Source organism: Oreochromis aureus, linkage group 16 (genome assembly GCF_013358895.1).
Source record: "Oreochromis aureus strain Israel breed Guangdong linkage group 16, ZZ_aureus, whole genome shotgun sequence".
Lineage (NCBI taxonomy): Eukaryota > Metazoa > Chordata > Actinopteri > Cichliformes > Cichlidae > Oreochromis > Oreochromis aureus.
Window position 1 is genome coordinate 34,562 of NC_052957.1, and position 22,710 is coordinate 57,271.

At 40.2% G+C, this 22,710-nt stretch overlaps 1 protein-coding gene across 1 annotated transcript; it reads left to right on the top strand.

Annotated features, from left to right (window-relative positions):
- The first annotated feature begins 1,226 nt into the window (after positions 1-1,226).
- On the top strand, positions 1,227-21,914 carry arhgap15 (Rho GTPase activating protein 15). The gene is made up of 13 exons (XM_031735464.2): positions 1,227-1,360; positions 6,612-6,783; positions 6,853-6,924; positions 10,230-10,370; positions 10,467-10,556; positions 10,658-10,756; positions 10,925-11,054; positions 17,763-17,897; positions 18,267-18,365; positions 19,828-19,905; positions 20,302-20,436; positions 20,670-20,775; positions 21,493-21,914. The coding sequence occupies exons 1-13, from the start codon at positions 1,347-1,349 to the stop codon at positions 21,674-21,676; spliced, it is 1,455 nt and encodes a 484-aa protein (XP_031591324.1). The 5' UTR covers positions 1,227-1,346; the 3' UTR covers positions 21,677-21,914.
- The last annotated feature ends 796 nt before the right edge of the window (positions 21,915-22,710 follow it).

A 22,710-nucleotide genomic window follows, 5' to 3' on the forward strand; every position in this document is an offset into this window, starting at 1 on the left:
CCATCTCACACTTCTGTTTAATCAGTTTTGTTTGACATTTACTCAGCTGTGTAAAAACTATAACTTTAATCTCAGCCAAACCGATTTACTTTAAATATGTGATATCTTGTTAAACTGAGCAGATATCGGACATTCTCGCCTGAAAATATGTTAAAAGTTTATTATGTGACCCAGAAAGAGTAATAAGAGTAATATTAAAACTTAGTAGCGGCGCCATTGTTGAAAGCTGGAATTGGCTGGGCCGTGCTATGAATTCTGGGATATGGTGGGCCACGAAGGACACACCCGACCCATCCTTCAAATTTGGGGCAAAGGAGGACACATTTGTTGGCTACATTCGGAGGAGTCTACGAATTTGGACAGCCTTCGTCGCGTCGCTGTGACAACAGGGGGGGCTAACTGCCAAATACCTCAAATTGAATTCTGCATATCATTAAAACATGTTCAGTTGTTTCTAATGATCTTTCCTTATTGAAATAATATGTTTAATACAGCTACTACACATGTCAGTTTAAGATTATAAAAAGACATTCATTATATTATATTAAATGTTTTGTATCTTTGTGATTTGTCTGTTTCCTTTTCCTGTTGTATAAACTCATTTTAGATCAGCTAACTCTAAATACTGAACTAGCAGCTGGGTCCTGTCTGAATGTCTCAAGCTTAACTACAGCATGAAATAAATATTAATAAAACCTGTGCTAACACACAGTTAGCCCATTTCACCATCATTATTGACATTATGGATAATATCTAAACACTTTGTTAATCATTTATTTAGAAATTCCAAATGATGCCAAAACCATGCCATGAGCCATCAACAGCTCCTTGATATCTTGTGTGCAGTTGGTGTAATATTTATTTTAAAATGGTGAATATATCGTTTGCAATGTATAAAGCTACTGTTATTAAACATGTTATATTATAGTATATAAGCATATTAATTACATATAAGTCACTTATATCTTATAAATTAGATATTTAGGTGGAATAATATTTCTAAAATAATAAATTTACTATGTACTAACACAACAACAGGCCAAGAAAGCCTTGAAATAATCAAAATAATCTGATTAGGTTCCTAATTAGCTGTTCTGAGTAATAGGTTTATAAATCCAGGGTAAATAAAGTCAGACCATCTGTAATGTTTGAACACCAGCACTGACAGAAGTGAGAAACTGCCCGTGTCTGGTCTAACGAGAGTGAGGTTTGTTTTCAGGAAATGGGGAGGTTGCAGCAGTTGTAGTTTGAGACGTCTGGTTTGAAGAAACCACGTGATGCTTTTTACTTCCTCTGACAGTTAGGCCTCCCTGCGTCTCTTCTTTTGTGATCTGAGACATACAGAGATGGCGGGTACAAGGTGAGTACATTTTAAATATGAAATCTCATTATTCTGTTGTCTCTGTGATTGGTTTGGTTTGGTGTGTGTCTGCAGGTCTCACCACTGCGTTACTGGGGTTCACATTTGTTTACTTTCTGTAGGCCTCCGCTCACTTCTGGCTGAAATTAAAAATAGGCCAATAATAATAGGAATAACCCTAAATGAGCATAAAGATCTCATTTGCTTATTTTTTTAGACTAATCTCATCTCAAGTTAAGGAAACATTGTAACACTCTCTGATTCAGACTATGAGGTTATGATAGTAAGACTTCATGCATGACTGACGGTCCAGCTTCCGTTGTTTGGAGGGTTTCATTTTGTTTCCGGTTAATGAGGCTTCACTTCTCATGTTGTCAGTTCTGAGACCTGATCATATTTTTAAGTGTGCTGTTTTTATGATGTGGTTTTATGTCACAGTCAGTTACTGAAACAGCTCAAACCCACAGAACTGCAGACACGAGGGATGATTCAAACATATGTCAACGTCATAAAAAACAAAACGATCAGAGTGTTTAATGTTTTTATTTGCATTTTCTAACAAACTAATCAGACATTTCAACAATATATTTAAATGTAATATTGCACACTAAGAGTTCAGGAAGTACATACAAACCATCAGCTTCTTTCTATAACCCCACATTCTCCAGCCCTGCCGTCTTTTTTAAAATTATTTGATTAACCACATTTTAGGAGGAAGACCAAAGTGTTACGAGATGGTACTTTGACATTTTCATGATACCGCTCAACCTCTGATGTACACCGAACTTTCCATTAAAACTGTTGAAAAAAGATGTGACTAGGGATTTCAAGAAATGCTGTTTTTTAATGTTGTTGATTGTTTTTCCATTGTATTCTCCAGGAAAAGTGTAAAATTCATCCTACTCTTTTCCAGCACACACATTGTGTGGACATAGAGATTTACATGAAAACTTGATGTTTTTTAAGTTGTGCTTTTTTTTCTTTTCTCTTATTTCAGTTATATTTCCATGTTTGAAATAAAAATCTCTCTCTCTCCTCCTCCCTCCACTTTGACTTTTGAGGGAACTGTTGTTGTGATCAGTGGCGTGTCTAGAAAATTTTTGTTGGGGGGCCAGGTAGGGGCACAGATTTGGAGAAGGGTGGCAGATGTAATTGGCAGATAATGTTAAAAAAAATTCTACCAACCGTTAACCATAATTCAATAACCCTATAAACCGAATAACCGAATGCGCTTTTAACTCTTATTAGAATGAGATTTTAACCACTACGGTGCAAAGTTTTTAGATACTGCGTTGATAAAGCACAAGAGATACAATCAGTGCTTTGTCAGTGTTTACTCAGCATTCAAGGACAGCAATATTTGCATAGTATTTTTACTGACATGTAGTGCACATATGTTTTAGGCAAAAACATTTTTGAATATTAAACTATGAACATTTTTAACATACAATTGGCAAATTAGCCAATGCAAAACTTTATCTGCCTATTAAAAAAAGAAGATAATCTTCTCACAAACTGGTGTTTGATTTTGAAACAGGAAAAAAGTGGGGAAACAAATGAAAAGACTAACATTTGAATGAAACCTGAAAGCAAGTAAATACTTTGATATACCTTTATTATACCTTTATTAGTCCCACAAGGGGGAAATTTCATAAGGCTGCCGACCTATTGCACGCAATGGCGGCGCCATCTTTCTATGCTGCCTTATGGTAAACTTTGGTAATACTGATGTATAAAGAACAACACTGGCTGATGATGAAATACAGTCAGCTGGCATGGTGACACTGCCAGTATTAACCTGCAGGGCTGGACTGGGACAAAAAATCGGCCCGGGCATTTTGACCAGAGACCGGCCCACCAGGTATTAAAGCCATAAAGCCTTTGAATGAAAACAAACACTGTTGTGACAGTGATGTACACGGTCTTGTTGGTATATGTATGATGTCTATAAATTTTACGTCAGATAAAAACTTTGTTCGCAAGAGTCAGATAATTATTTAATAAAACCTAGATATTTTAAATGAGAATAAGAAAGAAAAGTATTTCTTTGTGCCCCCCTTTCCCTGTTAATGCCCTACCTGGCCCCCTGGCAAAACTTTGCTAGACCCGCCCCTGCACAGTTACCAGCTGTCAGCTACATCAGCGGTCCCCAACCCCCGGGCCTCGGACCGGTACCGGTCCGCGAGTCGTTTGGTACCGGGCCGCGAGAGTTGAGGCTCAGGTGTGAAATGTATGGTTTTCAGGGTTTTTATCAGTTTTCAGCGTTGTTTTGTTATCGTTTTTATCGTTAACTCGGTTTTCCTGGGTCTTTTCACGTGTGTTATGAATAAATCTTCTTTTTTTCGGTACCGGTACTAGTTTTATTTTGTTGTATTCATCCGCGACACCTTAAAGGCCGGTCCGTGAAAATATTGTCGGGCATAAACCGGTCCGTGAGGCAAAAAAGGTTGGGGACCGCTGAGCTACATAGAAAAGGATCCTGGTGTTATTTGTCTCTCAGAAACAGTTCATTACTTCCCTTCAACTCATTCATGTCACCTAAAAGGTAAACCTGTTTCTCCATCACCTGTTCAGCTCTGATGATTCAGTAAGGACATCTCCTGGTTTCATCTTCATGTTTCCCTCTCACTACATATCCAAACCGACATCATTACCAGCAGCTTTTACGGCTGTGGCTCCAGCAAACATCAGCTGATACTAGAAATTAATATTAAATAAATTCTAACAACAGCTGATCAAGCTTAAACGTGCTGCTGTTGTTTAGCGCGACGTCCGCTGGTTTCCTCTTTCTGGCGCAAAGTGGGCGATAAACAAACAAGAGAAAAGCCGATCAGCTGATCATTGATCAGTTTCATGATTGAAGTAGCAACAGGAGAGGGAGGGGGGAGAATGAGAGAAGAAGAGGCAGCTGTGCAGCAAAGACACAGAATAACTCCAGCTTTGTGTCTTTTTTCCATTCTAGCTTAAGTATGGGACAAACTGTGTCTCTTCTCAGCTCAATACGAAACGCGTAGTATTTTCTACGCGCCGTTAGCAACTCTACTAACTAACCTTATGAATAACATAAAGTTCAACATCAGTAACATCACAGCACCCACCCAGCTGTATATAAACTCCGTCATGCTAGCTAGTACGCAGTACGAGTTATTGTAACTGACTGTAAAAAGTCAGCATAACGAAAATAAACTCCACCTAAACTTGGTTTATATCTGACCCAGATAGACTGCAGGTCATAACTTCTTACCTGAAGTTCAGTTCACCTGACACTCGGACCGGCGGCCGCCTCGGGTCTCTCCTCCTCTGGCCTCCCCTTCCCTCATCCACCTGCTGGCCTCTGTGGAAGCTCAGCCTTAGCCACCACCAAACAACTGAGTTATTTTTACACATCGGCCAGCATCTGGCCAATCCACCACCTCTCATTGTTCATGCTGTTACAAAAAAAAAAAAAAAAAAGTCATCAGCCCACCGGGCAAATGCCCGGTATGCCCGATGGCCAGTCCAGCTATGTTAACCTGCAACCAAATCTGCAGCTCCATACAGCAATCCTACGACTTGGATTATATCTTATAACTCATAACTCTTATACTAATTCCCCCCAGTAGCCTACTGTCTGAAATATTTGACGTTGCAATAATTCTTTAAGTGTTATTTTTTCCTTGGTATTCTAATTTCACCGAAGTTTACTAAACTCAACAAACTTAATATTACTTACCAGGACATTTATTCTCTCCTCATTTTCTTTCGCCGAAAAATTGTTTTCTGCAGTGCCTCTTTAGTGCTTGGCTCTCCTTCCTTTGCTAACGTGATGCTCATAGTGCAGAAGCCGATGCTGCATTCACTTACACTCGGATATCTGAGCTTCACTGTGAAAACATAATCGTACATTTGATATTTGATTGAATTTTATTGTTTTAGCTTCGGGGTGGCACCTGGGGTGGGGGGGGTGGCCCATGCCCCCCCAGCCCACCCCGCTGGACACGCCACTGGTTGTGATTTGGCAGTATATAAATAAAAGAAAATGGTTGTTTACACACCTGACACGTGGTAAAATTCTGTCACCAGAATCATGTTTGTTGATGGTTAGGCCTGGAAGTATCTGCATGACAGCGATAAGAACTACTTGAATTCTCCAGATACTAAGAAAAAGAGCTTCAATGTTTCCCTTATTAACATCTTTAGAAGTGGAAAAATGCTGTTCTATAATTTAAATAAATACACCGTCCAGGCATTCATGTAAACCAGCAACAGAACTGTAAATGTCAAGTAACAGTGTGTTTTTCATTCCATGCCAAAAGCTGCTGACACTGCCAGTTAAATATAACCGGATACACCCTTTTCTTGTTCTAAGTCCTGGTTAATTTTCCTACCCAGCTTTCCTTATATTGTTTCCCACTGAGATCGAGGAAAACTGGTTAGAAAAGGAGAGAAGAGGTACTATTCAAACATACCCTCAGTCTTTTCAGCTCTTGTTTCCTTGCAGCTGGCTAGCAGAAAGGCAGACATTGTGTAACTAAAGTGAAGCAAACAGGAAAAAGTCAAACTGTCCTCAGATCCTTTTGTGGATGGAACTTCTGAATGTTCAGTCACTCAGTTTAAACAAACAGGAGGTGGAGGAGTGGATGGGAAGTCAGGGTGGATGTAAACAGGTGAATAGACGCAGACACAGAGCCATTTCAGTTAAGTTTAACTGATTCTAATATTACATATTTTATTAAATGTATTTTTATTTAATCATGGTTAATTTAACATTAAGCATAATGGGTGTTTAAAAGCTACTTTTTAAATAAATTGTAAAATAAACTTTCAGTGGGGGGATACAAATTCTACAAAGTATTTCCCAAAGTACACAAATGAAAAGAATGAACAGTCTATGTACGTTTTTACCTGAGAAAAGGGTTACCCATACTGCCTGGAGAAACATAATATTCGTCTTGATGCATTCTCAATCATCCAGGAAAGTAAATCTCCAAAAGTTGAATCTGTTCATCTGGACGTAGCGTTTTGTGGGAGAAACGTTTCGTCACTCATCCAAGTGAAACGTTTCTCCCACAAAACGCTACGTCCAGATGAACAGATTCAACTTTTGGAGATAATATTCGTCATTATTTTAATGGGAAATAAAATGTAATATCATGATACATTTTCTCTAAAGTGGATTGTTTAAGAGCATAGAAATATAAATTCACAGACATCAAAACTAACTGTAAAGCTATGAAATGATAAAAATGATTGTTTTGTTTTTCATGTGCAGAATCACGAACCTGCAGAGTACCGTGAAACCACCGGTGATTCAGGCTCCACAGCGCAGCACAGCGACACAGGGAGCCGTGCAGATGCGCATTAAAAACTCTCCGAGCTCCGGAGACCGTCTGAGTCAGTCCAAGTCGATGGTGCTGCAGGAGACCGACCTTCCTCAGAAACCTGTACGTAAATCACAAAGAAGCACCAGCCTGCAGGAGACGCTTCTGTTTTAATGAACATGTCTTTTGCAGATCTCTCGACATCGCAGGAATCAGTCTCAGCACAATGTTGTGGTAGCAGGAGCTGCTACATTTGAACCTCTGGTAATTACAAACTATATAATCATTACATTCCTCCTGTTTTCGAAAAGTTCCTTCACAGATTCAGTTTAATCTCCTCTCTCCACATCTGACTCCCACACATTCACTCTTCTGTAAGATCATCTTACTTTGTCATTTTGCTTTTTATTTGCGATCCACAACAACTGATCCCAGTGCAGATTGGTCATCATTTATGAAAACAAAAAATCTACTTCCCAATTAAATGAGTGAATGTTTCAACGACAGCACAGTGGCGTCCACAGTGATTAGCACTGTTTCCTCACAGCAAGAAGGTCCTGAGTTTGATTCCACCACCAGTCTCTCTGCGTTAGCCCTGTGACAGACTGGCGACATGTCCAGAGTGTACCCTGCCTCTTGCCCTATGGTAGCTGGGATAGGCTCCGCATTTGACTTTTAACTTCATACAAAGTGTTTTTGGTTTTGTGCTTGTAGTTTAATTGCCTTTAAAAAAAATTTACTTTTTTGTGTGCGTTGTACACAAAAGCTACTAAATAATATGGCCCATGCCCTTAAAGGTATTTTGTTTTTCTGCTATATTACACTGTAAGTATTTAAAAACACAATGTAATTTGGGCATCCTTTCTTCTTTATCATCATCTTTATTTAGAAAGCAAGTGCTGCACATTGGAACTAAATAATAAAAATTCATGATATATAAATAAGATCCAAATACAAGAAAGTGAAATAGTTATTTAATAATTAATTTAATTTTAAGAAAAACTAAGTATCATTGAGGACAAAAGCCAAAGAATAAAAATGGGTTTTAAGACATTGTGGCGGGTCATGGTTCGTGTGGGGGAGGCTGACACACCTGAGCTCGATCTCAGGCATATTAGGCATATTAAACGTGCCAGCCCATATGGAAAAGATGTATATAAATCTTATAAAGTTTGTATCTGTCTTGTGTGAAACTTGTATGAAAAGCATACAAGAGTGAAAACAGATATAAAAATTATATAAATGAAACTTGTATGTTTTGGATACTTACTAAAACAATATATGAAAGTAATGAGAAAGTGGCCACTTTCATGAGTAAATCATATAAGCCTTATATGATTCACTATATGAAGTAGGCCACGTCTTATGCAAGTCTTTTATAAGTTTTTACTATTTCTTTTCCATATGGGAAAAGTTTGTTTTTTTTTGCTTGGGTGGGTGTTGTGTGTGTGGGATGCAGCTGAAAAGCTGTGGCCGGGAGCTGTAGATACAGTAATCAGGAATAAAAAGTGTGTAAAGAGTGCAAGTATGTGGTCGGGGCCGTCATTGCTGTCACAGACGTGTTTTAAAAGTGGACAGTGAAGGGCCCTCTCTAACATGCAAGGGCAAGTTATTCCATCAGTTAGGAGCCATGATAGAAAAGGCCCCGCCCCCTCTGAGCTTCCTCCTGGATCTCAGTACTTCCAGGAGCAGCTGGTCAGCTGACCTGAGAGACCGACAAGGTGTGCGGGGATGAAGAAGCTCAGAGAGGTAAGGCGGGGCGAGATTGTGAAAGAATTTAAAAACCAAACATGAGAATCTTAAAATGAACTCTAAAAGACACAGGCAGCCAATGCAGTGAGGCCAGGACAGGGGTTATATGCTCTCTTTTACAAGTTCCTGTTATGAGTCAAGTAGTTTAAAGCCAACCAAGCTTTAATGTCATCTAGACATGTCAAAACAGGTTTTATGGACATGCCATCCTTCTGCTTTAGTGGCAAATAGATCTGGCATTCATCAGCATGTGCAATGAAAAGAGATCCCATGCCTTCTAAGGATGGAGCCCAGCGGCAATAAATACAGTGAAAACAGCAGTGGCCCTAAAATTGAGCCCTGTGGGACGCTGCATGACAGAGGAGCAGAAGATGATCCAGAACCGAGAAGGCTGACGGAGACAGTTCTCTTGGCCAAATAAGACCTAAACCAATTAAGTGCAGTGCCACCAATACCCACTACATCATTTAATCAAGAATGAGAATATTATGGTCTACGGTGTCAAAGACAGCAGTTAGGTCAAGCAAGACCAGAACAAATCACATACCCGAAGAATGTCATTAAAAACCCTTAATAATGCAGAGTCTGTGCTATGAAGGGTTTTAAAACCTGATTGAAAAACCTCAAGGATGCCATTATCATCTAGAAAATACTGAAGTTGACTAAAAACAGTTTTCTCTAAAACCTTGGAAAGTAAAGGCAGCTTGGAAATAGGCCTATAATTGGCTAAGACTGCGTGATCAAGGCCAGGTTTCTTAAGCAGTGGCTGCACTACTGCATGTTTGAAATTTGCAGGAACCACACCAGAAGACAGACTGCTGTTAATAATGTAAAGGACATACTGTCCTGTACTAGGAGAAATGTCTTTAAAAAAAAAAAAAATAACAAAAAAATAAATTGTGGAGGAAAAGGATCCCGAGGGGAACCTGTGAGCTTAATATGGCGGACCACATCCTCTAAAGTGGAGAGCGTCACAAGATCAAATGGAGTAAAAACAGCAGTGCAAGAGAGAGACAGAGGGGTCAGAGTCTGGAGCTGTGATGAGAGCCCTGGAGGTGACAAAAAAAAAAAAAAAAACCCTCAGAAAATTATTGCAAATATCAGGAGAAACTTCCAAACAGGCATTCAGTGGAGTATTAGGAACAGACTCAGTGGTGTTAAATAACACACGTGGGTTATGACTGTTGGAAGAAATCATATTTTCAAAATATTCCCTTTTTGTCTCTTTGACAGTTTTCTGGTAGCAATGTCAGCAGTCTTTGAAAATTTGAAATGATACATGCAGTTTATCCTTTCTCCACCTGGGTTCTGCTGGGTGACATTCCCTCCTAACAGCATGAGCGCTGTCATTAAACCAAGGCGCAGGTTTAGCCCGAGGCTGTCTGGGTTTTAATGGAGCCATGGAGTCCCACAGAGTCAGAGAAATTCCTCTTGCATCCAGATGGCTATCCAAATCTGCATGTCAGATTTGGATAGCCATCTGGTTGGAACTACTGGTGAGGCCAGGAACGTCCAAAGCTTTCGAAGTGGCTTGTTCTGATCCCCACAAGTGAGTCTGATTATCGGTGTCTACAGAGAGTTCACTGACATCTTGGTTTGGTTGACATATGGATTAAATATTCATGTCTGCTCATTCAGACTAGTTTGTCACAACTAAACATGGCTAACCCTTAGAGGCACTGTTTATTTTAAAATAGATTTGATTTAAAGTCCCATGTTCAGTTTGTCTTTCCGGGTTTGTGATGATTCCCCCCCCCCTCTCGACAGCATATGTATAAAACGGCTGAACACTTAATTTCCCTTTTGTGTGCTTCCAGGTGGATTTGAAAGGTGAAATCATGAATATGGCTAAAATTTCAGAGAGTGGTAAGAAGCAGAGGAAGAACTGGTCTTCAGTGTGGACTGTGCTCACCTCAGACCAGTTAATGTTTTATAAAGACAAACAGGAAACTGGACTGGTATAAAAATCTTTCATCACTACTGTCAGTGTATCTCTACTTATATTTATCATGTCTAACTTGTGTGACCTATCACATTACTGTCTTTGTGCTTAGAAACCAGGAGGTAAGGCAGATGTGCTTCAGCTGTGTGGAGCAGTCATTGAGTGGAATACTGAGAAATCAAGCAGGAAAAATGTCTTCCAGGTGAACACTTACCTGCTGCTGATGGCTTATTCTCTCTGGTTATTTAAAATAGATGGTACAGAAATTAAATGTTTTTGGGGTTTTTTTTTTACCTGTTCTAGATTACAACAAGCACAGGAAGTGAGTACCTTGTCCAGACTGACAGTAACTCCACTGCCAGCAAATGGTACGACGCCATCAAAAAGACTGTCGACTCTTCAGTAAGAAGTCACCACCCTTTAAAATCATCATTTTATTCCTTGTTCATTAATTCATTATTTATAAATCATTTCTGTGCATTTTGTGAATTTCTTTTCAAAAAGACAAATTGATCACTTATTAATAAAAAATAATCTTCCTGAGATTGCTTGTACCTTTTTTCTGCTCAGACTAAAGAAGGTTTTCCTCTGCGGAGATCAAACAGCACAGACTACCTGCCCAGACACAGCTCCCTGCCTGGATATGGCTCTGCTTCTCCTGGTGTCAAACAACGTAACCCGATACACCGACGATCCATCAGTGAGTCTGAGGAATAATGATATGTATCTATACAAAGCAGCAGTAAGCAGCTAAAGGGACAGAAACCATTAGTGTGTAAAACATGATTCACATCTAAATTATCATGACTGCTCCATAACTGGAGGTGGAAAGCAGCTGTGCAACTCTTAAAAAAGTTAAGGTAACACTGTCACGGACTCGGGCGCAGACCAGCTGAACTAGAATTACAATCACAAGTGTATTTACAAACACACCATGTGAAATTATATACAGTGTATGGGGCAGGGACTTTCAGTGGTCCAAGGGAAAAAGGGAAGAGAGTCCAAACACACTCCGCTTGTTCGCTCCTCTCGCATTTGTCTTTAGCACTCTCACCTACTCCACGTCACGCTACCAGGGAAACAGATCCAGGGATAAGGACAAGTCCAGGAGTCTATGCACAGCAGAACCGTGGTTAGAATAAACTGAGAAATCACACAAGAAACAGATTATCAGAGCTCTACTGACGAGAATAACTCAACAATCCAGCAAAGACGCCTTCTGAGCCCTCAGCTTAAAAATCAGACCAGGAGTCCAGGTAATCAGGCAGATTCACAGCAGCTGCATGGGCCAAGGGCGGGAGCCCAGCTGAGCTCCACCCAGGCAGACAGGTGAGAGACAGGAAAGGGAGAGGGGAGAGAGAGAGACACTCAAAAGAAAATGTGGCCTGGAAACTAGGTCAACCAGGGAGACACGGAGACCATGACAAATACAGTCCTTGGACCAGTCAGTATGGGGTTTATGTTTATTTAGCCATGGATAACCGAGAGCGAAGGATACAAGCGTCGTCAAACAGAAAGGAACTAATCTTTTCAACATGGTTGCCGGAAAAGGAGATCTGAATGGCCTGCAAGTGACGATGGGTATCGTCACTTGCAGGCCAATATAAACCTGACACTAACACTGGAGTCTATGGTAAAATGGCCTGCATTTGTATAGCGCTTCACTCAGTCCCTAAGGACCCCAAAGCGCCTTACACTACATTCAGTCATTCACACACACTGGCAATGGCAAGCTACATTGTAGCCACAGCTGCCCTGGGGCGCACTGACAGAGGCGAGGCTGCCGGACACTGGCGCCACCGGGCCCTCTGACCACCACCAGTAGGCAAACATGGGGTTAGTATCTTGCCCAAGGATATTTAGCATGCAACCAGGAGGCAGTCTGGGATTGAACCACCGATCTTCTGATTAGTGGCTGACCTGCTCTGCCACCTGAGCTACAGCCACCCTGCAGTCTATGTAGGGAGACGTCCTCAATCGTGCCCACCAGCATTCCTACTGCTACTGACAAACAAGATCTTTTGGCCATGTGGGACAGGTGTCTGCATAGTGTCCTTATCTGCCACAATAAAAACACTGACCAGCCAGATGTCGTTTCCTGCAGTCTGAGAGCAAAAGTCGGGCCTGGCCAAGCTGCATGGTCTGCTCTTCCTCCTCTGCTGGCTCGTCTCTTCCTGGCCTTCGTTCCGCGGGGTCGGCCCCTCATGGATCTGTCAGGACTGGAGACCTGTTTACCATATACTACCTGCATGTTGTCATCAATCCTAACACTCATGGAAATCAAAGCATCCTACTCACTGGAGTTGAATGCTACCATGCAGTGACTTCTCTTCATAGTGAAAATACAACTCCCAGCTCTATCTCTATACAATGGTGCTTAGCTATCTCCACATGTTCCCGTAAATCTCCTGGGAGACTTTCATCTTGGCGAGCTGGATTACTGACTGTGTTCCTCAACGATACAGTGTCAGCTACTCTGTTAAGTAGAGAGCCATTGACAAGGCTGATCAGCATCAGGATAGCATGATTAGTCAAGAGGGGTGGCCAACTCCAAGGTGGGAAACTCTTCAGGCCTGGTGTTGCACCAAAACACAAACACCACCACACACACACAAACATGCACAGACCAGGGGCCTGTTCTTCGTACCTCGCTTACTACATCCAAGATCAAATGACACATCCAAGATCAAATCATCGCGCTAACCGTGAGCTCGCTAATCCGGTTCTCCGAACGCACCTGTTGTTGACGATTAGTACAGCTGGATGAAGTAATCTGAGATCACTGGGTGGCTTAAAAGGGGCTACACATCGATAGTAGAAACATTGATCGGCAACCCTGTGATTGGTCGGCGAAGATGTGGAAGGAGCGCACTCAGTGTATTACGGCAGCAGACCAAGAACTCTTGATTTTGGGATATCAGGAGTTTCAGAGTTTAATTAAAACGCAGGAGAACACTGCAAAGGCTGCAAAAGCAAGGAGAGAGGGCTGGCAGAAAGTTGCTGACAAATTACACTCGTAAGTGATCCATGATATTACATTATATCATGTGATATTATATTATACCACATTATATTATATTACACCATATCCTCTTCCACATTAGAGCCACAACAGGACCCACTAGAACATGGGAACAAGTAAAAGTGAAATATAGGAATATTCTACAGAATGGTAATATTTATCACTTATATTGCTTTTAGTCTATGACAAGAGACCCTGGAATAATCTGTTTGTTTGTTCATAACAGCAACCAAGAAAAGGGCAGAGCACATAAAGACAGGTGGTGGTCCTGCACCCCCTCGTCACACCCCTTTACGTACTGTGCCATTTATTGACATTGTGGGTTTTCTTGTGTGTAGTTTGACATAACACTCCATCACTTTTACCTGTTCCCATGCAAGGGGTGACTGAAGCATGCACAGTAAGTTGGGAGATATATATATATCGAGAGAGAGAGAGAGAGAGAGAAAAGTAAATAATACCCTCACGGAGAATCGATATCTCTATGAGCACACTGTCGCGCTGAGCTAAAAGATCCCGTCTATCCCGCAATCTCACGCTGAATTCTGTAAACCCTCCTTATCAATCTTGCACCTTCCGCAATGGGTTGCTCGCGTACAAACGGACAGGACATGGCTGCCACAGACTTCCCAAATCCACCTTCGCTTTTGTAGTGTGGTCTCTGATCTTGATTGCACGTAGTAATTTACTATTACTACTCTAAAATATGAATTACATCTGGAATGATCAAATACATGTAATAGAATGATTAATAATACATTTCCCTTTTTTTCTGAAATGACCTGTATGTATCTGTATGAAATCAATAAAAGAATCAAATGCTGCATTATCTTTAGTTACATTGATAATATTTATTTATGGTAAAACAGTGGCGAAATATCGCTGTTCCTTTCGTATAAATGCAGCGGACATACCTGAGAGGCCGCGATCTAATCCTGTTTACATAAAGTAAACCTGCTCCCGAGCAGGTTTACGCTTACGGATCTGTTGCTATGACAGCAAGTCCCAGATGAGCTTCGGAGAACCGAACGATCCAAGATCACGCGAAATCGTCAACATTCAAATCCGGCTAACTTACTTAGCGAGGTACGAAGAACAGGCCCCAGAAGTAGAAAACACAAATCCAAATACAACACAGATATGGCAGGTCGACTGGCGAGGAATGGCGGACCATGACAGAAAAAGACTCTAAATGAATATCAATGGTACTAAAAGTAGCTGTAGATAATGTTACATCTGTGTGATGATTATGGGTCATTTTGTCTCTAATGTTTAAAATGTTATTTGTGAAGAAGTGGCTACAGTGCTGAAGAGAAACCTGGGGTTGTTCTTATTTCTTATTTCTCCAGGCTAAATGATGATCGTCTAAATTTGTGACACGCCATTTCCTCTCCAGCTTACGAGTTATCTGCTTTAGGCTACGTGTTTGAGAATTATACCACGGAGTCAGGTACTTCTGATTTGAGGCCTTAGTTTTCACAGGAGCTACAGTATCCAGAGTCGTACGTAGTGAGGAGGTAAAATTATTAACAAGATGATGGACCTCTGTTGGAGTAGCGTTCAGATAGCTGCTCTGCTCTATGTTGGTGCAGGCCATTGAATTATTATTGTGCTGTATTTATTACTGTGCTATCTACTGTACAATATAAAGCGCCTTGAGGCGACTTTTGTTGTGATTTGGCGCTATATAAATAAAATTGAATTGAATTGAATTGAAGATGATAACAGTGGGTGGATTATATTCTTAAACTTAGTTACAGTGCTTTCAGAAAGACATCTACTGTGATGAAGTCTACTCCCCACTGCTGTGTAATCAATTATTGTAAATCAGGGGTGTCCAAACTTTTTTCACTGAGGGCCACATACATAAAAATATAGGAGGGGCTGGGCCACTTACTAGAAATTGGGTATATAACCTTAACTGTAGTGTATTAAAGTTAGAAAAATCACTTAAAAGTGGTCAAATGTGTTATATTGTTGAATATAATTAAAGACAAAACTGCCTTCATCACAGCTTTCCATAAATGGATCTTTATTGATTTATTCAGAAAAAGCTTTGGTAGCTCATTCTCAGAACAGCAGCAGATTTCTTCTTAGACAGAAGATTTACAGCACAGAGAAAAAACAATAAAGGGGAAAATGGGACGGGTACATTTCAAGCTTGTTATTTAAGTTCTTAGGCTTAGCAACACACCTATTAACGTTCGTTTGAAACGGTTATCAACATTAACAGACTGAACTGGACTTAATAACATGAGTCCATATAATTTTAGTAAATTATTCTGGTGAGTATCAGCTGCACTGGGTATGTAAATCGGGCCATCCAGCCGCGGTGCTCATCGTACGCCACTCGTGCCAAAAATCCAGACAAATGTCACCTGACCAAGGAGCAGATCTGCATCAGATGAGATCAGCTGACTTTGCGTGTGCGTGCGCTGTGCACAGCGGTGTGTACTCTGTGTGTTAACAAGAAAAACGCATATAAGAAAGTGGTGCGCAAAAGCAGGGTAGTGACAGAATTGATGCGCATTATTGATATTTGAAGCATGTGTACCTGCACATGCATGCTTATTAACACACGGGTACTGTGGAATATATTTTTACTCACCTAAAGCGCTCGTGCTCTCGTCCACTCCCCGCAAAACAATTAGCAGTTGTGCGCCGTCTGTGGCATCGGTGCTCGGATCACATGCGATGGAGTAAAAATCAAAAGCACAGCTTTATCAGACAGTTGCAGTTTAATGTTGGCTGACAGTCTTCAGTGCGTCGCACAACTGGATTTCTGGACATGCTGACGTTGTTGAAGTCCTGCACTTTTTCCGGGGACATTATTTCGGTGACTTTAACAAGGCCGTGTTTTATGAGGTCTCATCTGAAAAAGGCTTGCCATGTCTTGCGATGAGTTGGGCAACCTCATAGCTGCTATTGGAGCCTTTTTCTGGACAATTTGAGCACGAAAAAAATACTGTTGCTGACCCCGCAGGAGAGCTACCCTTTGCTTTAATTTCTGCTCTCGCTCAGCATCAGGATGCATAGGCCTGATGTTTGGTTTCATAATGACGTCGTACATTATACTCTTTCATAACTGCCACAGTTTCAGTGCAGATCAAACAGACACACGTCCCCTTGAATTCTTCGAAGAAATATTCACTCTCCCACCGTGTCTGAAATTTTCTGCACTCACTTTCTACCTTTTGCTTCTTTGGTTCTGCCATGTTTGGTAACTTGGGGGTAAATTTCTTCTGTGATTGTCCTTTTTGGTGGAGCAACTGCCTTGATCAACAGCAGCTCCCCCTGGTGTTAAAACTAAGAAGTTCAATACACTCAAGCAAAAGTTGAAGTGCGGGCCATACTCTATTCTATTTATAAAATTACTTGAGGGCCAATTAAAAATGGACCGCGGGCCAAACTTTGGACACCCCTGTTGTAAATGTAAATGTTATCAGGAAATGATCAGACAGCAGAGGGTTTTCAGGAAACACTGTTAAATGTTCAGTTTCTATGCCATATGTTAAAACAAGATCTAGAGTGTGATTAAAGTGGTGGGTGGGTTCTTTTACAGTTTGAGAGAAGCCAATTGAGCCTAATAACAGATTAAATGTCATGTTGAGGCTGTCATTTTTAGCATCTACATGGATGTTAAAATCACCCACAACAATTATTTTATCTGAGCTGAGCACTAAATCAGATAAAAAGTCTGAGAAATCAGAGAGAAACTCTGTGTAAGGCCCAGGTGGACGATAGATAATAACAAGTAAGACTGGTTTCTGAGTTTTACAGCTGGGGTGGATGAGGCTAAGCATCAGGCTTTCAAATGAATTAAAAGTCTGTCGGGGTCTTTGGTTGATTAATAACCATACCATCAGAATATGGGTGATGAGAGACATCATTTAAAGTTAACATTGAGAAACATTATTCTGAATATTATTCCACCATAGTTTTTTGCAGATTGGTGAACCTTTGCCTATTTTCACTTCTGAGAGCTCCTGTTGTGCCCAAACTGTACAAAGATTGGCTACAATCTTTTTGCATCCATTAAAACGCTGTTGTGATTGGATACAATTACCCTGATTAGCTGCATATTGTTCCTGCAGCTGTTTCTTTTTAGTACCACTTACTTATCCAGCTTTTTGTTGCTCTGTCCCAAGAGCTGATGTTTTGCTGCCATCTAATTCAAAATGAACGCATGTGTGTGTTTTCTGTTCTATTGTGAGTAAAATATGGGTTTATAAGATTTGAAAATAATTAATTTCTGCTTTTTTTAATCCCTAACCTTTTTACATTCAATTCAACTTAATTCAATCCTGTTTTATTTACACAGCACCAAATCATAGTATAGTTTTACATAGTATCTCAAAGCTGTACCTCAACCTGTTTCTTCTGTAGACATGTTTGGCAGCTCAAAGCTGAAGCACAGCGCCTCAGATAGCGCAGACAAGAATGGAGTGAAAAACAGGCTGAAGAAATTCATCATCAGACGTCCATCCATGAAGACTCTACAGGAGAAAGGCCTGATAAAAGGTTTCTGCTTGTTTTGCTTCGGCCTTTTTTCTGAAGCTTTGTTTTCCAATCGTGTTTTTATGCTTGCTTCCTTTCCTTTAGAAATGTCTTCTTTAAAAATTAAAACTTAACTAACAGTTTGGATAAATTTTGTTTCACCAGTATTGCTGGCAGACTAGAGAGGTTTAAGAAATAAAATAACATCATGTTTTTATATACAGTATGTTACCTTTGCAGAAGCTTTACAGGTTCAGTTGTACAACCTAACCCTGGCCCTAACACAAGCTTAAAATGATTTTTGTGAGTGAACTGGCTTTCAAAATGTGCTTAATATAATAATTAAGTTAACAAAAATTCTAATTGATCAAATTGTTATAACATCTGTCTCAGATCGAGTGTTTGGCTGCCATCTGTCGAGTCTCTGTGAGCGTGAAGGGACCACAGTACCAAAGTTTGTTCGGATCTGTGTGGATGCCGTTGAGAAACGAGGTACGTTTACTGAACACAGTCATGTCTGAAACTCAGACATGACTGTGCAAGATATGGACACCCACTCTCCCACCCATTCCTTGACATCCTTGCCAGTCACAGGAGCACGCTCAGTGAGAGACTGAGATTACCCATAATGCACCAATGAACGACACAGGAAATCATGGTTGCCCATGGCCATCTACAGTACACAGTACAATAGTTACACCCCTTTGCACATGCTTTACAGTAAAATAATAACTAACAAAGTTTTACAGGTCAGAGTAAAACGTCAATCATATATATTTCACCTCTGCAATATTCTGGATATTTACAACTGAGCTACTTGTATATATTATATATTATTATTTCTTCTATTTTGTAAACTTTGTAATATATTGTATTATTTAATTTAGTTCAGTCTGTTACTGTTATTGTGTGTGTGTAACTGTGACCACATGATTTCTTTTGGCATTACTAAAGTATTCTGATTCTGATTCTAAACACAGGTACAGTGGTATAAAAAAGTGTTTTCCCTCTTCTTGAGTTCCATCTGGAAATTAAGAAGACTCAGATTCATGCTGACCAATGCATGAGCCAGAGTCGAGTTTCTGCATCTCTATGAAAGTTAAAAAGTGCTTCTGCATGGAATTGTTGTATAAAGAATGTGCTGCCATCTGTTTGTGACCTCAAACTGAAGCGCACTTGGGTTCTGCAGCAGACCACAGCAGCAAGTCCACCTCTGAGTGGCTTAAGAAAAACAAAATGAAGAATTTGGAGTGGCCCAGTCAAAGTCCTGACCTGAACCCAGACCTTATAAAGCCAGTTCATGCTCAAATAACCTCGGATGTGCTAAAATTCCTCCACAGAGCTGTAGAAGATTCATTGCTAGTTATCAAACTTAATTGCAGTTAGGCTGCTAATGGTGGACCAACCAGTTATTAGGTTTAGGGCACTGTGGTGGGGCGTGGTCTGTGGTGCTGCTGCAGGAGATCACGCCTTACTGGCTGTGCGGACTGCTGTAATGCTGTTGTTGTTGGTGATGTGTGTGGCTGGCAACTTTAGAGCTGCAGTCATGTGTTTGTGAGAACAACCGTGAGAATGCGAAATAAAGAGATGCTTATAAGCATAAAAATGTCGTCAGGTCTGCCATGGATCATTTACAGGGGCAATCAGTTTTCGTAGGTTTGGACTTTTCCCCTTAGTAATAAACACCTTCATTGAGAAACTGCATTTTGTGTTTACTTGTGTTATCTTTGTCTATTTAAGTTTTTTTGATAATCCTAACCATTTAAGTGTGACAAATATATGAAAAATTCAGGAAGGGGGAAAACACTTTTTCACACCACTGTATGTTTAGTTTCTGTTTCCTGAAAGCTAAAGCTGTTTGAGTACAATCAACTAGCAACGAGTAGTACATATGGATCTATTGAATGAGCTCAGACTTAAATTAAGGTTTTTAATAAAGTGTATCTCTTTGCAGGTCTGGAAGCTGACGGGATCTACAGAGTCAGTGGAAACCTGGCCACAATCCAGAAACTTCGCTTCCTCGTCGATGAAGGTCAACTAAATAGCAGCTTTTACAGTAGCTGTAAAGTAGTTAATTTCCCTTTCCTTTATGAAAATGGGTTATAATTAATCAGCGTAAGTCTTACATTGCCCTGACAAAGCTATGGGATTAAAACAAAGAGTCAAACAATGCAGGTTACAAAATGAAACAGAATTTTATTAAGAAATTAAACCTCGATACACAGCTAAGCCTCTAAGTCAGTCAACCAAACCCGTCAAAATAGTACTTGTGGCATGACCTTTAACCAATGATTTATATCAAAATGTATTAAGTCCTCCTAAGTAGACTCCGAAGTTAAAAACCAATATGTAGAAAATGGTACAACAATGTGCTCTGACCTCTTCTCATAAGATTCTGCTCAGTAATATTTCCATGGTTGTCGCACAGAGGAGGATCTGGACCTGGAACACAGTCAGTGGGAGGATGTCCACGTCGTCACTGGGGCCCTCAAAATGTTTTTCCGTGAGCTGCCGGAGCCACTGTTTCCATTCAGGTTTTTCCAGCCTTTTGTGGAGGCCATCAGTGAGTAAAACCTGCCTTTGTTATAAATCTTCAGTTTGTGATGACTTTATAAAATGGGTCTTTTATTTCTGTAATCTCTGCTGCTCTTGGTCAGGTCACTTTAAGAATGAGACTTGTATTTAGACAGAATCTCCAGACTGCTTGAACAAGACTCCCCCCCAAGTTTAAAAACGTTTAAACTTCAATTAGAAACCTAAAGGTTAAACTAATACTGCTGTCATTTGTTTTAACAGAGATCAAAGAACCCAAACAAAAAGTTCAGGCTGTGAAGAAACTGATACAGCAGCTGCCCAAACCCAACCATGACACCATGAAGCTTCTCTTCAGCCACCTGCACAAGTAATCCAACACACACCTGAACCTCACCTGTTAGGAGCATTTACAGTGTTCAGGTGGAATACTGTGGAATAAACCACTGCACATATTACTTTACAAACAAGTGATAATTCTTACATTCCTGTCCTTATATTTGGCTTGTATCTTATGTTTCTTATATTTTGCACACCGCTGTTGCTTGTGAAGCTTGCACACAAGAATTTCACTCACATGTGCTGTGACAGTTCACACAATCAGAAAGGCACCATCACAATATCAGGCATATGGCACTTTGATTTAGACAAAATGATCAGATCAAAGACTGAATACCTTTGATCTGATGACAAGAACAGTCACCTCAAGGGGTTTTTTTTTATATTGTAAGAATATAAATCCAGAGAAAAATCCATCAGACAATGTCCTATAAACAAGCACTTGACAACAGTGGGAAGGAAAAACTCAATTTTTAACAGGAAGAAACCTGTTAAAGGGAGGGGCGGCCATTTGCTGCAACTGATTTAAACATGTTAAGCAGTTTTGTTTTGGCTCTGGATTACATAATTTCACATTGAAAAAGTTTAATATCAATATTCAGAAAAGAACCTGGATTTCCCTGGGATGGGGTGGGGTCATATTTATAAACTCAGGATGGGTAGCACACAGTACACTGTTTGATGCTTTGTTAGCTAATTTATGGACATGGACATGTTAACGTTTGCATTTTCCTTTTGGTTCTTGCAGAGTTCTGGCCTTTTCCAGGAAGAACCTGATGTCCACTCAGGGCATCGGAATCGTGTTTGGTCCAACGTTGATGTGGCCTGAACTGGATGCCGGAAACATGGCGGTCAACATGGTGTATCAGAATCAGATTGTGGAGTTCATTCTCACGGAAAGCCAAGAAATCTTCAACTTGGACAGGAAGTAAAAGGTGCTGAGCGGGACCAAATCATCTGATGGACTCACGTTTACAGATTTTAGAACCCATGTCTGGTTTGGGCCGGGATGTAAAAACTGGAATTTTCAGAAGATATTTTGTTAGAGTTTATATTGTATTAGCACAAACAAATCTATAATTAAATGTTTTGACTGTTTTACCTCTGCCACAATTGTTTTTTGTTTTCAAATACAAAAATATACAGTACTCCAATAAATAATTCTAATGATTTTCTGTATATTTGTACCACTGAATATTTAAAACATATCCTAGTGTCATTATAAAATTCAGCTACATTATCACAAAATATGCCTGCAGAGCAAACATCTTTTTATTTATAAAACAAAATCTTAGTAATGTTTTTTTATTTCAAATATAGCATTCACACTACTCAAGGCTTCACATGAACATCTCACACAAACCCTGTCATATTATTGGTAAAATATTGTTGAAGATTATTTTAAAGTTTTTGAATGATGGTGAGTAAATAAGATGATTTGTCTGATTAGTGTGTTTCTAAACAGTCTTGCAGTATAAATATTGACTGAAAGAGGTCAGATTACAGGTGCAGCAGTTGAAGTAGAGAAGCACAGACCTCCTCCTTCCCACCCGCCACCTCCTGGTTATTCGAGGGAACATGAGGCTTTCCCAGAATCTCCAGTTTCCTGGGTCTGGCCTGGGGCCTCTTCTCAGTACGATATGGGTTAGGGTTAGGGGTTTAGGTTAGGTTATTATGTAATCCTGGGTTTACTAAACTCAGCTGTCTGCTCCTTTCTATCCAAAATATAACGTGACACTGGCGTAAGTTCTCGACCATCTCACACTTCTGTTTAATCAGTTTCCCGTTTGATGTTTGTTCAGCTGTGTGAAAACTATAACTTTAATCTCAGCCAAACTGATTTACTCACGAACAAATCAAATTCTGAAAAAAAGACAATAACATTTCTAAGTTATCAAAGTGACTTATATATATTATGTTTAACCTGAGTAGTCAAAGACCACGGGGTTTGATAACGATGTGCTGG

Bases quoted from the DNA above. Each gene is read 5' to 3' on its own strand.
- arhgap15 (XM_031735464.2), top strand. The intron at 18,366-19,827 runs GTACGTTTACTG...ATCTCTTTGCAG, and splicing joins GGATGCCGTTGAGAAACGAG to GTCTGGAAGCTGACGGGATC. The intron at 20,776-21,492 runs GTAATCCAACAC...TGGTTCTTGCAG, and splicing joins CTCTTCAGCCACCTGCACAA to AGTTCTGGCCTTTTCCAGGA.